This window comes from Protopterus annectens, chromosome 7.part0 (genome assembly GCF_019279795.1).
Source record: "Protopterus annectens isolate FY-2018-M chromosome 7.part0, PAN1.0, whole genome shotgun sequence".
In the NCBI taxonomy this organism is placed as follows: domain Eukaryota; kingdom Metazoa; phylum Chordata; order Ceratodontiformes; family Protopteridae; genus Protopterus; species Protopterus annectens.
This window is the reverse complement of record NC_056739.1, coordinates 1,661,509,291-1,661,526,468: the sequence shown is the minus strand read 5'-3', so window position 1 is coordinate 1,661,526,468 and position 17,178 is coordinate 1,661,509,291. Positions and strand designations below refer to the sequence as shown.

Here is a 17,178-nt window from a genome sequence, read left to right as displayed (position 1 = left end):
CTGAGACAATTTGAAATCTTCACCTCTGTAGTTAGGCAGCTTAAGCAGTTTGCCAAACCACGATCAAATGGTCTTATTTCTTTCCATAAATCTTAATATAAACTGTATTTACATAAATGAAATGAATAATGACATCTAAGCTGTGATGATATCTGACAAATGTTTAAAGTCCTCATTTGAGCTTCAGATTTAGCTAACATATAGAGAGTTGGCAATGTATGCATTAGATTTCATTTAACCCAATGATATTCCATCAAGTAAAGGTACATTGGGATTAGCAAATAAAGTATTTTACGAACATTACACATTTTTAAACAATACTTTCTGTTTTATTTCTTGATAACCAATAAACTTTGCAATCTGAATAACTAAATCAAATATACAGAACTTATGTTACAAAAATATTATGTATTTTCATTCTGGACGCACCAGGAATATTTGACTGACATCAGCACTGGAAAGCCACACTATTTTTGAGTTGTCTTCAGGAATAGGATCATTCAGTTATGTTGACTAGATTCATGAGAGAGCTGTTGAAATTCAGAATCTGGACTACATATTTTTTCTGAGGCCGTCCCATTACCTTCAGTGATTCTGGAGCTTTGTTTCTGTGTCAAGTTAGAAATATGCTGTAAAATGACAGCCTGGCTTTTAATGCCAGATTCCACAATGAGTTATTTAGTCAGAAGCACTTAGCACTCAATTCCCAAACAGGCCTCCACAATTCATTAAGCCATATAGCTCTTGATGAATCACAGTGGCCTAATTCTGATTCCAAAACCTAGTTACAAACTCCTATTCTAAACTACTTTGAAATTTTACAGTGGTAATGAATGCAAATGCAAACTTCCAAAGTTATTATGTGTCTCATAGTAGTCAAAATGCCTTTGTTGCATAAGCAGCACTGTACCAGTATTTCGGCATCACAACTACAGGCATTAAATAGCAGAAACACATATGTGAAGATGTGTTTGATCATTATAGACAATGGCTTCACACATCCTCTTTATGAACCCAGGACAATAAATAGACTGCATGGCAGTCCTAATACAGCACGCAAGGGACAAAGTTTCTTCTCAGGCATGCAGTATTATTCCCCTGTAGAGGGCATGCTGTGAAGCTGGATGCATTCAGTGACATTAAAGGACACGCAGTATGACTAGACCATCTCAGTATAAATCATGCATAAGTGAAAAGCTCAATGACTTACAATATTTTTGAACCTCATTAGCTATATGTGGTCTAGCATTCCTTAAAAGGACTGTTTTATCCTGTGTACCATTCAATAGATCATAGGCGTAGTCTGCCTTTTACATGTACCAGAGACAGAATATAAAAACTGTGTTTGAGTAGGGCAGCTAGATGGCACAGGCCTTCCAATATGCTAACCCAGACATTTTGGAATTGCACCCTTACAGTGGTGAAAAACAAGTGACTTTTCTTAGAAATTTAGAAAACAAAAAAGCATTTGATTTTTGTCATTGGCATAATACAGAATATTCTTAATTTATTCTCATATTAGTTAAGCATAAAATAATAAATTTTATTCACCTATTATTTGGAAGAATCATCATATCAACAACAATTTCATTTTAGAATTAAAATTGGTTTACTTTAGTGTGCACTATTGTTCCATCGGTTTAGTGTGCAGTATTGTTACATCAGTTTAATGTGCACTATTGTTACATCAGTTTAGTGTGCACTATTGCTACATCAGTTTAGTGTGCACTATTGTTCCATCAGTTTAGTGTGCACTATTGTTCCATTAGTTTAGTGTGCAGTATTGCTCCACCAGTTTATTTTAGTGTGCACTATTGCTACATCAGTTTAGCGTGCACTATTGTTACATCAGTTTAGTGTGCAGTATTGCTCCACCAGTATATTTTAGTGTGCAGCATTGTTACATTCCTATAAATGTTTCTTGAATGCAGAACTTTCTTATGTTGTTTTATCCTACTTTCCAAAGGAAAGAATCTCCCAATCTGCCTTCTTTGAAGGTTTTATAATTATCCCCAAAGGCTACCTGAGTTTTCAAGATGTGGGTGAATGTTTTGTTTATTTAATTCCTGTTACTCAAAATTTGCAAGTACAGACTTTTATTTAATCTCAGACTGCAAATATATTTTTAGTTTGTTGCAAAGCCCTGGCTAGAATGTGACTACCATGTGACAAAATCTTTGCTAATATTGTTTGTTGACATCTGTGCTGTTAGCAATAAGGTATCAATGCAGTCAAAACAAAAAGTGTTCTTATGAAGACCAAACCCTATAGTGAGGTGCACTCACTTATTTTCATTCAAGACTTTCTTATTCTAAATTCAATGTTGCTGCATGCGAAAAAAGTGAAATTCACATACATAGCAACCTTGGCAAAATCACCATATGTGATGCAGGTGATATTTGTTTTATCCAAGTAGAATTCCCTTATGCTGACAAACTGGTCACCATAAGCCAGTCATTTTTACACCATGGCTGACTGCTGAAAATATTATCTTGCTACTTTTGCATAGCCTTAGAACATGGGGAAATGTTGTACCTTATGGGCCTGATCAGTTGCAAGAAAAAGGTGCAAATACAATGGGCAACTGCTTCAAACTTTCTTTCCTGTTTATGACGATTGACTTCATGCATATTTTTTTGCATGGCAACATTAGAAAAGCATATCAGCATCGACTGTCCTCTGCATATTTTTGCTGAAGCTCCACTATAACAATCATAACAAAAAAAAAACGTATTCATTAGCGTTTCTCAGTAGTAAAGTCTGTCAGCTATGTTGTTGTTCTTCTTTCGGCTTCTCCCGGTTAGGGGTCACCACAGCGGAACTCCAGTCCGCTAATGATTGGCAGTAGATTTATATGGTGCCGAGGAGCCAGCCCAATGCCCAACCTTCAATGAAGGCACACCCATTCACACATGTCTTTCGAATGCCACTTGACCACGGGGAGGACATGCAGACTCCACACAGAAGATGCTCCAGCCAAGAATTGAATGAGAGAACATCTTGATGTGAGGCAACAATGCTACCGCTGCACCATTGCGGCTTCTATAATCTTTCCATTTATGGCATGTCTGTATATTAAATTGCTAATCGATCTGTTGGAAGATAGGTAAGACACTGCACTAGCATTAAAATTTCTAGATTGTTTTGTCATGGAAGGAACAGAGAAATTCATTAAAATGTATCAAGAGTAACAAACAGCCTACAATCAAAATATTGTTGTGCACTTTTCCATCTCTAGACTATACAATAACAAATCAGTATATAAATATGCACACCGTCTACTATACAAAGCCAATAAGCAGTACTGAATACAAAACATTTATATATACATTTTTTTTTACATTCTACTGTTATAAAGTAGAACAAGAAATAATTTACACATATTGATTTTAGTGACCAACACTGATAACAGTATATCACAGTGCAGATAGAATGATGCTATTACAACATTCTAAATTATACCCATACATTTCAAAGACTTCAAAAAGGTAAGAAGAAAGTAATTTGAATTTGGTTTTGCAAGAATCAAATGTGTGCTGCAGTTTTAAATGAATTAAAATGCTTTGACTATGATCACAGAGTCTGTAAACCTCCCTACTTCTTACAACTTTTGACTACAGCATATGTCATAACATCTTTTTATTTCTTTTATTTATAGATGGAGCCATATTTTGCTATATACATTTCCAGTTTTTGCAACCTCTGTTCATCATTCTGTCTGCTTCTGCCTCTCTTTTCCCTCTCTTTTGCCCTGCCATCGTTTGAGTAGGAGATCAAAGGCACTGTTAATATTTTAAGCTATAGACAAAACAATATGATATGAATATGCTCAGGACTACTGACTATTTATGTGCAGTTGCATATCTAACCAATGGTTCCAGTAAACTGCACAATAATCGGCATGCAGAGCTATGGGAAATTACCCTTTTCATCACCGACATAATAATAATAATAATAATTTCAAAAAACATGTCATGAACCCTAAACTTTAAAAGAACAATTACTTTCTATTTCAGTGTCTTTCCATTAATAGCCACTTTCCTATATTGTTCGCTTTTTATGGAACAGTTTCCATCCATCTACATATTTTTAATTCTGCCAGTATATGACAAAGCCAGTATGGAACACTGGACTGAGAAAATAAATTCAAATAGTGACACAGTACTTAGCGGATGGGATGATTTATGGATCAACTTTTTTCATTTAAAGCAATAAAATCTATTACATCAGAACTCTGTCACTGTTCAAGTCTGTGTAATGTACTTATCTGTTTCTACAAAATGACTACAGACAAAATTAGCAGCATGTTAATGTCACAGTTTAAAACTCATTTATTCCTCCCCCAAAACTAAAATTATCACTTAGAAATAGTCATATTTACAAAGCTAGTTATGGGGAGATTTTAAATGAAAGAAGGGAAAGGGATGAAACTTCATTGCAGTGAAGGGAAAGGACATCTAAACTGGCTAAAAATGCAACTATGTAATTATTTACATATAATTATATAATAGTCATCCAGAGAGAAACACAAGGCTGCAAATATCTGGACAAGTTGCCACAAAAAATAACTAACCCTTTTCTGATCACTATTGATACTCAATTGTGATATGTCATTATTTTAGCTTAACTCACCAAGGATGTTATTTGTTAAGCCTTTGTTAAGGAAAGGATGACAACACTTGCACTTGAGGATCTAAGAAATGAAATATAGTCAAAGCTAAAGCAGATCCATTTTTTACAAGTACTGTTAATGCACAAGCAAATTTTGTGCATGATGTTTGGCAATTTCTTCTACTAAAAAAACATTTCAGGAATTTTAATTTTATGAGGACTTGGGACATTTGATTCCTGCTGTTTAGAAAGTAAACCAAACCTTTGCTGGACAAGACCCCAGTCCATATTTTTGCTCTTCCATTTGCGACAACCAAAATATTTCTTTATTGTCTTTATTTGGTGATGATGTGACTGTACAGATTGTTATTATTTTATCATTTTTTTTTTCTTTTTGGAATCATAGTCATGATTCACTGACCTAATCTGTGCTGCCAGTGCCGCCACAAATTTGACCTCGTTTGATCATTAATTCTGCTATCTGGGCATAAATAATTTTCTGGACAAGCAAATGTCTCTTTCTGATTTTTCCCCAGTTAAATTTCCCCAGTCCTCACATTTGATGCACTGTGTTTCGTAAGATTTTGAATTGTTATAACACAAAAAATAGTGGGTGTTTTACTGATGATTCAATCTTGAAATGCAAAGAAAAAATAGAAAAAGCACATCAGTGTGTGCTTAATACACTAAATAATAGCTATTGAAAATTAATACAAATTATAAACATTCCTAAACAGTTTTAGACAAAACCTAAAACATGCATGAAAATTAATAACGGTTTCTTACAGATTTAAATTTAACACTAAAACATTCAATACTAAAAATGAAATAAAATTATAGGTTTAATAAATTACAACTGAATTAAACTTTGAAATAAACAGTACATATTATAGCACAAAAATAGAAATATGACTGGGCAAAAACATCAGCTGATCTTGAAGTAAGTACACATTCAGTATGAAACTCTCTAGTCTGAAATACTGATCTTGTTTTATATGGGCAAGAATCATGAAGAGGCAGGGATCACAAGGAGCAATAGTGGGGTCTGCTATCATTAATGCCATATAATGGCTGGGGAATACTTCCAGAGACAGAAACAATAAATGATAAAGTAGTGCTCCGGACAGTAACCTGACTAGAACATTTAGTTAAAGCTGCTTTTCCAGAGGTAGCACCAGTGTGCTTGCCAGCCAATGTAAAGGGTGGCATATTGGGCAATGAATGAACTACATATCTGTTATATTATACCCCTCAGTCCATGAAATGCAGAAACATATACACACATACACACTTACACACATGCAAATGCAAGCGCGCACACACACACACACACACACACACACACACACACACACACACACACACACACACACACACACACACACATGCACAACACACAGACGCACATAAACACACTAACTCACAAACTTTTCCTTAAAGCCAGAGAATTTAATTTACCACATTCATTAATTAAATATCTGCTATAATCTTATAGAGCTGATCAATAAGTATTCAGAACTGTAACAGAATGTGTTCATGCTTCTTTAAGATTACATACCGGACAGGGTGATTTAATAGAGAATAACTGGCACTCTCCCTCCAGTCTACTAACTTTTCATGCTGCTGCTAATGTAAAACTAATCCTGGATATATTAAACCTGCAATGCTTTCACCGAAATACAAGACCAGGAAATGGAGTGCAGAAGAAACTAAAATAAATAATGCATAGAACTCATTGCAGTGTGGACAGCATTTCTTGAATTTGTTCCAGTATGTTCTATAATGGAATCTGATATCACAGTTTAATGATAAGATTAATGATTTAGACCGCTTAGACTTTTCTCAAACATGGCCAGTTACATAGTGGAGTAGCCGGTTTTATTAATTCCATTGTCCAGTTATAAGCCAGAATAGTCATGGTGTTTTTATATATGTGCCCTAAAAGACTTCTTTTCCCATGTGGTGTCCTCTGCCTTGGGCAACAATTGCTCTTAGCTCTGACATTTACATATTTTGTAGGTCAACCCAACATGATGAAAAGCCATCACATTTACAATTAGTTTCATGTATGTCAGCCATAAAACTAGTATGAAGGTGAAGAAACATAAAACTGGCAAGGTGTAAAAGTATTTATAAGTACATAAGAATGAAACATGTTCAGTTTATTACTTTTAAATACTAAAGTACATACTTTCTCAAAGAAAGAAACCTAGAACTGAAAAACGAGGAAAGAAAACATTCTTTCAGTTAAGTTCATTTTCAGAAAATTCAGAAAATAACATAAGAAATGGCAATAAGAAAACATGGGTACTCAATATATTATTGAATAAGCCAAAAAAATAATGACAACAGGCAGCATTGAAACATAATCATATGAAGGAAATGTCATGGACTATACTCAGTCTGCCAATGTTTGATATTGACTGTGACAGACATGATATAGCACCACAGTGGAAAAGATGAACAGCTAAATTCCTCTGTCATGCTACTTCTTCGGCCATACTGGTAAAAAGCTAAATGTATACACTGCAACATTGTTTATAAAGCTGCAGCAGTAAATACCAGAGGTCATGGGATCTTCACATCTGAGAAGACCTCCACCACAATGCGAGCTTCATTTAAACACCTGTACTTATACAGTTTTTTGCTGAGCTACATTTAGAAATGCAACATTCAGAAAATAGAAAAAGACATTAGTGCTAACCTTTGAGAAGTGGACTGGTGTAGATCTGAAATACACTACTATGTGTCTTGTTAGGTCTTGGGGTATAAGAGTTTATTGCTACAAGTAGGCAATCTGTGTGTTATCCCTGTACATTAATGTTCCCCTTTGGAATACTGATGTCCAGTGTGGATTTGTTGTTGTTAAGCCCTGATTTTTTAAAGAAAGATAAATCCCCACTTGGAATACAGAGATAATCTCTGCGTCTGCAGTTATACCAATTTATGATACAATAAAAAAGAGACAAACTGCAGACAACTTATTTAAACATCCTCTCTCTCTCTCTATATATATATATATATATATATATATATATATATATATATAGATACAGATTATATATATATATATATATATATATATATATATATATATATATATATATATATATATATATATATATATATATATACAGCGAGAGAGAGAGAGACATGAGAAAGTGGTTCAGGACTATGTTAATATGACTGCTGCGTATGTAGTCCTTAAAGTCTTGAGTCTGAGAGAGAGAGGCAGATGGGGAAAATGAAAAAAAATGCATATGATATTGTAACAGGTTACATAATTTTGCTCTAATTATAAATGATATAACAATAAAGGTTATGACTTTGCTAATACAATAATGAAATACCAAACAGTACAATTTCTATGAATGGGAAATGTATATTGAAGAGGATGTGACTAAATATATCTAGACAACAACAGAATAGATGCTCTGAAATAGGTCATGAGTCACAAGCAAGAGTTGAAAACAAAATTAACAGTTATAGCAAAAAAAAAAAAAAAATTAAATTCGCAAACATGGATGAATTTATTGATACAATCCTGACTGGTTGCTATGCAAAATGACCAAACAACACAACAGAGGTGAACCTCTTCAGATCTCTAAAATATCAAAAGCGGCCTGGATAAATAGCAGCATAGATTGCAACTGGTCTTTTAAAAGAAAAATAAATGTGATGAAAATTTAAGGATTTCAAATCATATAACCTGTCACCTTAGATAACGTAGTGATAACCGATTTTTGGGATGGTAGAGGAAAGGAGGATTGGTGACAGGGCTCATTTTGTAGGTCTTATTTTCAGTATTTTTGGGAAATGTAGTAAAAAAACACAAGTTGACCTCACTTTATCCCGAGGACAAGGGAATGGCAATAGGCTGAAAATTTAAAAATTCTATAACTGCTACTTTAACATGAAGGAAGTGAAAAATTAGAATTGCTCGCTAGATAATAATTGGCAGTAACGTAGTATTTGCTGCAATGAGAACTTGATTTTTATTTTTTTTTTCATTATTTTAAATGAAGGATGGTAAAGTACATGAGAAAGAATCCAGCCCTTAAAGTGCATGATCATGGCTTATTTATGCTAATATGTGAGAATCACAGATCCAGCAGAGTGGAGGTATAACAAGTATTATCTGTCACTAACCTAAGAGACAGCTATCATTTTGCAAAGCAATATGCTACAATCTGTGGAAGTACAATTCTAGCCACAAGACTAACTTTTGACAGTCCTACTAGCCAGAAACATTAGATACGAGCTGATAAATATAACAAAAACTAAACATTTCAGATTTGGGAGACATAAATTGAAAGGTGAATATTTAATTCAGCACACAGGGATTGAAACTATAAATTTACTTAAGGACCTGGGTATATGGGTATATCCAGATCTGAATTATTCTAATCTTATCAACCGATTGGTTAATGATAGTAATAGAAGTATAGATTGCATAAAATGATTTAGAAAGTTTAGGAAATCAGAAATGATGAATCATTGTTTTTAGTTAGATTAGATCCAAACTTGAGTATAGAATAACAATATCAAAACCTAATAAGAAAACAAACATGAGTAAGCTGGAAAGAGTACAACAGAATTATACCAAGAGCATACGTGGATGTGATATTACATTCTCCCACAAGTGAAAGACCTACTCATTCACCTAGATAAAAGAGTCTGTAATTCACCTTCACCTGGGCCCCCTCAAACTAGCAGCTTGGATGATTTGGTTTCTGGCCTAAATAATGCAGACAATTCTACAGGAGTGCTAAAAATCCTGAGAGATGCAAGAAATCAAATACCAGAAGATCATATTTATACAAAAGGGAAATGTTTTCTCTTTGGTGCAAGGACAAAGACATTAACCCTTCATTGGCAGACATAAGCCTAGTGCTAAAATATCTCTCAAGATTATTTCATCAGGGAATTTCTTATTCCAAAATGAAGGTACATGCTTCAGCTATGTCTGCCTGCCTTTCCTACTCCTGCCTATCTAGTCTCACCCCACATGGAACTTTTCCTAAAAGGAGTCATACATCTGATGCCCTCTAGGAGAAACCCTGTCTTCAGCTGTGATTTGCATACTTTAGAAATACTTACATTAGCACCTTTGGATTCAGCAGCTTCTGCTCCTGTAAAGATGCTTACCTGGAAAACTACCTTATTCATAACCATCACTTCAGCCAGGTGGGTCTCATCACTACAAGCCTTGATGTGCAAGGAACAATTCATTGTGTTCCACAGGGACAGGGTAACCCTTAGAAGTAATCCTTCCTTTATGACCAAAGTAATGTCCAAACTCTCCTTGAATCATGTTATTCATTTGCCAGTGTTCTTCCCCAACTCACAGAATAAAGCTGAGTAAATCTTGAATTCCCTGGATGTACAATGACACATCATTTATTACCTGAACAGGGCAAAATGCCCTGAAAGAGGAGATCAACTATTGGTGGCTTTTTCAAAAGGAAAAGAAGACAGACTAATCTCCAAACAGACTATCTCAGAGTGGATAGCAATCTACATCACCTTCTGTTACGTCCATGATGGTAAGCCAGTACCAGTCCATGTCAGGGGCCCACTCCAACAGATAAAGGGCACCCAGCACTGCCTTTCTTAAAGGAGTTCCTACACAAGCTATCCTAGATGCTGCCAAACAGACATCCATCCACACATTTATTAAACGCTGCTATTCAGCCAATGCCTCCAGGGCTGGGGCAGAGTTTGCAACTCCTATTCTACAAAACCTACTCTCCCAAGAGCCAAAAACAGTCTTTCCCCTCAACCAGTAGCTTTGCCAGTCCTCCTAAAGATCAGTATTGCAATACTGATTATGAAGAACATAGTGCGGTTGTGTCACACATCATAATTGTAGATGTTCGAGTAGATCACTGTTGAGATACAAATTCCCACTCTCCTACCCCTTAGTCTGCTGTCTCTTCCTGGTCTGTCCCCCATAGTGGGGGGAGGGGGAGCATTTCAGATGGGTAGTTCTTATCCACAATCATCCACTAATTAAACATAGTTGGTATCTTCCCCTATTCCTGTCCAAAAGGTTTTCGACTTCTGGAACAGTCATGCTGTTCCCGGGCATCAGACTGCTGCTCACAATTCAGAAAGACCTCTCTCTTATACCCTTATGTCTGAATGCTGGCCTTTGTACATCCATTAGCTGCAGATGATGAAAAGACTGGAAATCATGCCAGTCATGGGCTTCTGCATGGCAGAATGACCCCAAGGATCAACACTGCAATACTGACCAACTTGAACATCTACAATAATGGTAAGTATGACATAAGGCAGACAGGATCCAGGATGTTAGAACTTGGAAGTCCACCTCTACAAAGAGGCCAGTCATAAGCAGAGTCCCTCAGTGATCTGTCCTGAGACCGCTTCATTTTGGCATTTACTTCTCTCAAGTCAAGGCCAATGTCAATGGCTTGTGGCTGACTAAATTTGCAGATGACTGCAAATTAAGAGCTGTCATTGAATCACCTGCTGACAAGAATGTTGTCCAGGAAGGGCTGGCACAGACACACAGCTGGTGACAGAGTCATGGACTAAAACTAAATGCCAAGAAATGCATAATAGTATCCTTTGAGAAGTCAATCACTCCTGGTAACAATCATATTGAGAACACACCCCTAAAAGTTGACCCAGTAGTCAGGGACTCGGGGATACACATAGTAATCTAGCCTTTGAACATCACGTCTAAAGCAGTGAGGAAATCATTCTATGCTGTGCAACTTACAGACAAAGGTATGACATCTTGGTCCAAGGAAGTCATTGTTCCACTGTATTTGGCAGTCGTCAGGCTTGTCATTGAATGGCATGTACTTAACCAGGCATATCCTACAATTGGAACATCCATAGAGGTTCCTCACTAAAAGAATATGGGGCATAAGTAACATGTCACATTGTGACTGCCTCAAGGCCCTATCACTTTATTCTGTCTTCTACAGGTTCTTGAGGGAGTTCTATGCCTGGCATACAAGATATTGTCAGAACCCACTCTGATGGACCTCCTGCATATCTGCAAAACAAACAACACCAGAATTACCCACTTTAAAGCCTTAAACCTTGACTGTGATACAAATATGATCTACTGGAGAGGCAGGTATTTATCCCAGAGACTACTGATTGGAACAGGCTCCCCATTCATGTGAAGAAGAGTTCCTTCCTAATCAATTCAAGTATAACTTGGGCATCTGGATGGTGAATAGGAAATTCATCCTTTTTTGGCACCTATGTCTCTAATGGACACAGGTAGCCTGTAAATGGTTCATCTCCCAGGCCCCTGCTTGTAAATGTTTCACCTCCTATACCTCTGCTTACACTTTTCAAGGGTATCAGAACTTGTCAGAGATTTGAATTGCATGGCTAGGATTAAAAAGGCCCTTGTGATCATTAGTCAAGTAAACACCTAAGAATCTATGAACTGTATTCTATCCTGAGATATTGCAACTTAAATGGGAAGAAAATATAGGAGCACAATGTGCTTTACAGCTTTGAAAGTGGCAAACTTTACCTCTTATGAATGAACAGCCTTAAAGGTTTTTAGGCACTTCACATTGCTGTTTTGTGTGCATGTGTGTATGCGTGTGTGTGTGTGTGTGTGTGTGTGTGTGTGTGTGTGTGTGTGTGTGTGTGTGCGTGTGTGTGTGTGTGTGTGTGTGTGTGTGTGTGTGTGTGTGTGTGTGTGTGTGTGTGTGTGTGTGTGTGTGTGTGTGTGTGTGAGAGAGAGAGAGAGAGAGAGAGAGCATGACTTGCATCTTTTAAACCTGTCAAACTCTTTTTCTGATGAAAAGATTCTTGTTTGAGACATTTTGTTTTTTACACTGACTGTGAAGAGTTGGACAGTAGAGTGGGTTCATCACTATTGACTAGTGTGCAGTATTAATATTGCTCAATGTCTAATATTTACCAAAAAAAAATGTTTCCTATCTGACACATCTACCATGGGGTATACCCAGTGTTAGCACTGTTGTTTCACTGATCACCTTGACTTTTAGCTTATCATGGTAGACAGTTTTTGTATTTCAATGAAGCATTGGGTTGTAATGTGTAGAGCTACCCAGGATAAGCAGGTCACTGTAGAATGCTTAGAATAAAGACAGGCCATTAAAGAAGGTAATGGTAATCAACTAAAATATTTCATTCCCAAGAAAAGACAATGAATAAACGCACAACAAAATGGCAACAGAGGATTAGAGGCTCATATTTGAAGGTGCACAGTGTACCGCTGAGGAAGATCAGAGAACAAGAACAAGCAATGCTGGAGGTTATAATGCAGGTAACTTACTCGGAAAGATGTCTATCTGATGAAGTGTTTAGAGAAAAAAAAAAGTTTATAAATGCCTTGCTCGACCCCACTACCTTACTCATGTATGTTATCTCTAACCCTATCACTGTCCCTACTCTTACGCCTATCCCCAACCCTGCACCTCACCTCTAAAAAAAACACTTTTCCTAATAATACCACTACACTAGACAAAAGGACAAAGATACTATATAAAACATGCACGTGCGCACCCACACACACACACACACACACACACACACACACACACACACACACACACACATACACACACCTATATCTATCTATATGCATTTGTGTGCAAAAATACACACACACGCACACACACACACACACACACACACACACACACACACACACACACACATATATATATATATATATATATATATATATGTCTCAGTGTGTGCCCATGTTCATATAAATGTGTATATATCGATCTATTTATACATATAGATAGATATGTAGATAGATACAGAGAGCAAGAGAAAGAGAATATATTCATGCTTGCGCACGCATACACGCACACACACACACACACACAAACACACACACACACACACACACACACACACACACACACACACACACACACACACACACACACACACACACACACTAATTATTTTACTAAAATGTGTGCAGAAGAAGTACCTATTTGCTTTAATATATTTCTTGTAAATAATTTATCGTGAGGCATGCTTTCAGTTTAAGTGTTCTTAAAAGACTAAAACAGATGCCTGAACAGCAACAGGACTTGAATGTTTACTCTAGAAATGATTCACTTTAACATATGATACTTCTAGATAAACCTGAGCTTTTAACCCCGTCATATTTGTGCAATAAATTATTGTTTGGCTAACACTTACATACAACACATTAAATTAATTCACCAGCAGCATGCACTTTTCATTCTACGGTAGTATCTGGCTCAAATGTAGAGGAACTATGTTACTATACAGTACTGTTAGCAGAGAATGTGTGCACGCTTGCATTGAAGAAACCAGTGTGTAAAATAAAAGCAGGAGTTGAAGCCAGATTCAGAAATTCCATCAACTGCAGCTGTGAAATACTGATGATGTTTGGTTATTATTCATTCTAGTGTCCACTTTTTACACTTCCACTTCCAGATGTCCAGTCTATGATGATGAAGCTCAAACTCATCACCATGAATATGAAACCAATAGCAGCAAAGCAGGCAGCCTAAAAAAGTAGAACACAAATCTAGTAAAAAGAAGTATTAGAATTTCACTGAGACATGACTTTTATACATATATTGCTCTGACAGTATACTGTAAAACGATTAATGCCTTAAAAACATGAGTTCAGTGCAATTGTTGTTGATGGATAACACCATTAGAAATATTTAACAGTTTTCTGAAGATTTATTTATTTATTTACTGATATTTGATTACCAGTAAAGTCTGACTGGGCACAAGTGCCCTTTTTTGAAGGCTCACAGACAAAAGCTACAAGATAACAAATTTAATCCAATCAATATTTACAATAACAGGTTTTATAATGCATTTACAGTGCATACTTAGCATGGTAGTCACTATTATACGATTTGTATTGATATTCACAAACATGAATATACAGCTTTGTACTGAAAATTTACAGATAGAAGGATGGTGCATAAGACTGGTAGGGGTAATTTAAGAAATACATTAGGGTAAGGTGTTAGAGGGGGTAAGCAATTTCAGTGTTAATAGAAAAGTAGCTATGGAATGTAATTTGGTTGTGCTAAATTACAAGTAGGCACGGTAGTTTAAATACTACAATAAAGTGATGTAGTAGAAAAAGATAAGAAGATTTAGTGATTTAGTGCTTTAAAGGGAGGTATAAAAAGGTAGTAAGGGGTGTTAGTTGAAGCTATGTCCCAACCGAGGAGCAGGTACAAAACCAGGGGGCAGACAGGAAGTTTTTAGTAAAGATTTGAAAAAATGAAAGTGAGAGGCCTGATTGATACAGTTATTTTATTTCAAGTTCTAGCTACATTACTAGAGCAGAGACTGACGTCAGCAACCCTTTTTGGTTCATAGATGGTAATCAGTTATTTATCATTTCACTGAAGGGGCGGTTTGGTAGATGGAACTGGAGCATTGGGCTAATTGCTGGGCAGGCAAATGTGGTTTAGATGATTTTGTGGCTTAAGATGATTTGGGTATAAGACAGGTGGTGAGGAAGTTTGCGCTAGTTAAGTGTTTGCTAAACAGTGGTTGGTCTAGTAAGTTTTTTTGCAAGCAAATCTGGCAACTTTGTAGTAGCATTGTTCAAGTTTAGAACTAGGTGAGGCTTGTAGGTGGTCATGATAGGGGCACCATATAGGAGAGAGGGTAAGAGGTACCTAGAGTTACCTTGGAAGTCTACGAGGGATTTCTGTATTGTGTGAAGATTACCTAGCTTTTGATATGTATTCTTGATACTGTTCTGGATATGTATATCAAATTTAAGATTATTATTGATTGTCATGCCAAATAGTTTTACAAGTAAGGTAACTTTAATTGTGGTTGTATTTAAGAAATAAATTTTAAAGTTGATTTTTTTTCATGGAAATGAGATTTTGGGATAAAATTTAGTTTTGTGGGGATTTAGTAGCAGGTGATTATACTGTAGCCATCTTTCAACAGAGTTAAAGGACTTATTGAGTAATTCTCTAAGATGTATAAGGTTATCTGAAGTGCACAATAGGGTAGAATCTTCAACATACTGTATGAGGGAAGTTTTATGAGATTTTTGTACGTTTTTAGTGAATATATTGAAGAGCAGAGGGCCAAAATGGAGCCCTGTGGCATGCCAGTATTGACAAGAAGGAAAGGAGAAACAGTAAAGATGCATTTAACAGACTGATATCTATCGGTTAAGTATCTGCTAAGCCATAGCAATATGGATTGTTAAAGATTCTGTGTTGCATTTCATTGTTCCAATTTAGGATAACTGCAAATATGATACAAGACTTTCTCTACTGCAAGTCTTACTGGTAGTTAATAGAAATGAAATAAAGTAGTTAAATGATATTAATTTATCAGAGATTATCAGTGTTATGTAGTGCATTTTATCCAAAACAATCATGTCAGATGTTATGTCAGACAAGAATGTCAGTTAATTGGGCATTTTTTTGCTTCCTGTACAAATCAAAACTTAATAAGCATTTGTCAGTGTAAAATGTAGGCTGAGGTTCAGAAAAAAATACTGCAAAGGGGAAGCTGTTCTCTCCTTCATGATAAACCTTTCTGATTCTTAGACAACCCTACTAATGTGGTTTCTCCACTAGCAGAGGCCTCAGTGCAGAGGGTGTCATTTCTAGTAGAACTGCATGAGAAAATGGCAGCCTGGGGAGCAGATAATGTTATTAAGCATATGCTCTTCTGTGTGTGTGTGTGTGTGTGTGTGTGTGTGTGTGTGTGTGTGTGTGTGTGTGTGTGTGCGTCTTTCTCTGTTTTTGCCTTGATGGTCACACTGTGGGAGAGGGGGGGTGTTATATATAGGGATTTGAGAATCTGTGTGTGTGTGTGTGTGTGTGTGTGTGTGTGTGTGTGTGTGTGTGTGTGTGTGTAAGGGGAAGTGCCTTTGTTAACATGATGCAAAGGCTTCTAGAGAGAATACCTCCACCATTAGGTCTGGCAGCACTAGTGTTAGCTAGGGTGCAAATCAGAGACATACTAAGCTAATAATGAGGTCTGTCTCACTGCTGCCACAGGGTTGCTGTGTCACACATTGCCACCATTGCAGAACTTGACCTAACTGCGACAGGCAATTTCTGTGAGTGTTATTTCTGAAATACATGGGCAGACTTGCACTGAAATTCAACAATAGTAGTTAAAATGTGTCATTAATCAAACCATGGAGTTTAAGTGCCTAGGTAAGTAGCACGATTAATACCACACATTTGTGGAAATATGCAAAACTGAACATATTCTATGGAACCCCAAAGCATTTTGCATTAAAATATTATTAATACACTTAACAGCTGTTATCCCAAGTTCTACTTCCCAACTGCCTCATACTTTCTCATTTAACTACTTACTTTTAGCCATTTCTTCCGCAGTACAGATTTCTTCTCAAGTGGAAGCCAACATTTGGAAATGACAATATTTTAGCCTTCCAATTAGCCTATCAGAGAAGTTTTTGCTTGGTCTTTTTTCATTATAAAATACTCTGTTGTACAGACAATGAGAGCTTTTGAATATTTCTACTTTAAAGGGAATGATGTGTCCTCAGTTTCAAAACAAATAATGTAACAAGACATG

At 36.3% G+C, this 17,178-nt stretch overlaps 1 protein-coding gene across 2 annotated transcripts in view; it reads right to left on the bottom strand.

The window, feature by feature from the left end:
* Positions 1-13,395: 13,395 nt before the first annotated feature.
* The window catches only part of SLC38A3 (solute carrier family 38 member 3), a 1,194,467-nt gene continuing 1,190,684 nt past the window's right edge, over positions 13,396-17,178 (bottom strand). For both annotated transcript variants that reach the window (XM_044078187.1, XM_044078188.1), the window contains one exon: positions 13,396-14,131. In XM_044078187.1, coding sequence (XP_043934122.1) covers positions 14,027-14,131 — 105 coding nt within the window. In that variant the 3' untranslated portion in view covers positions 13,396-14,026. The remainder of the gene's footprint in view (positions 14,132-17,178) is intronic.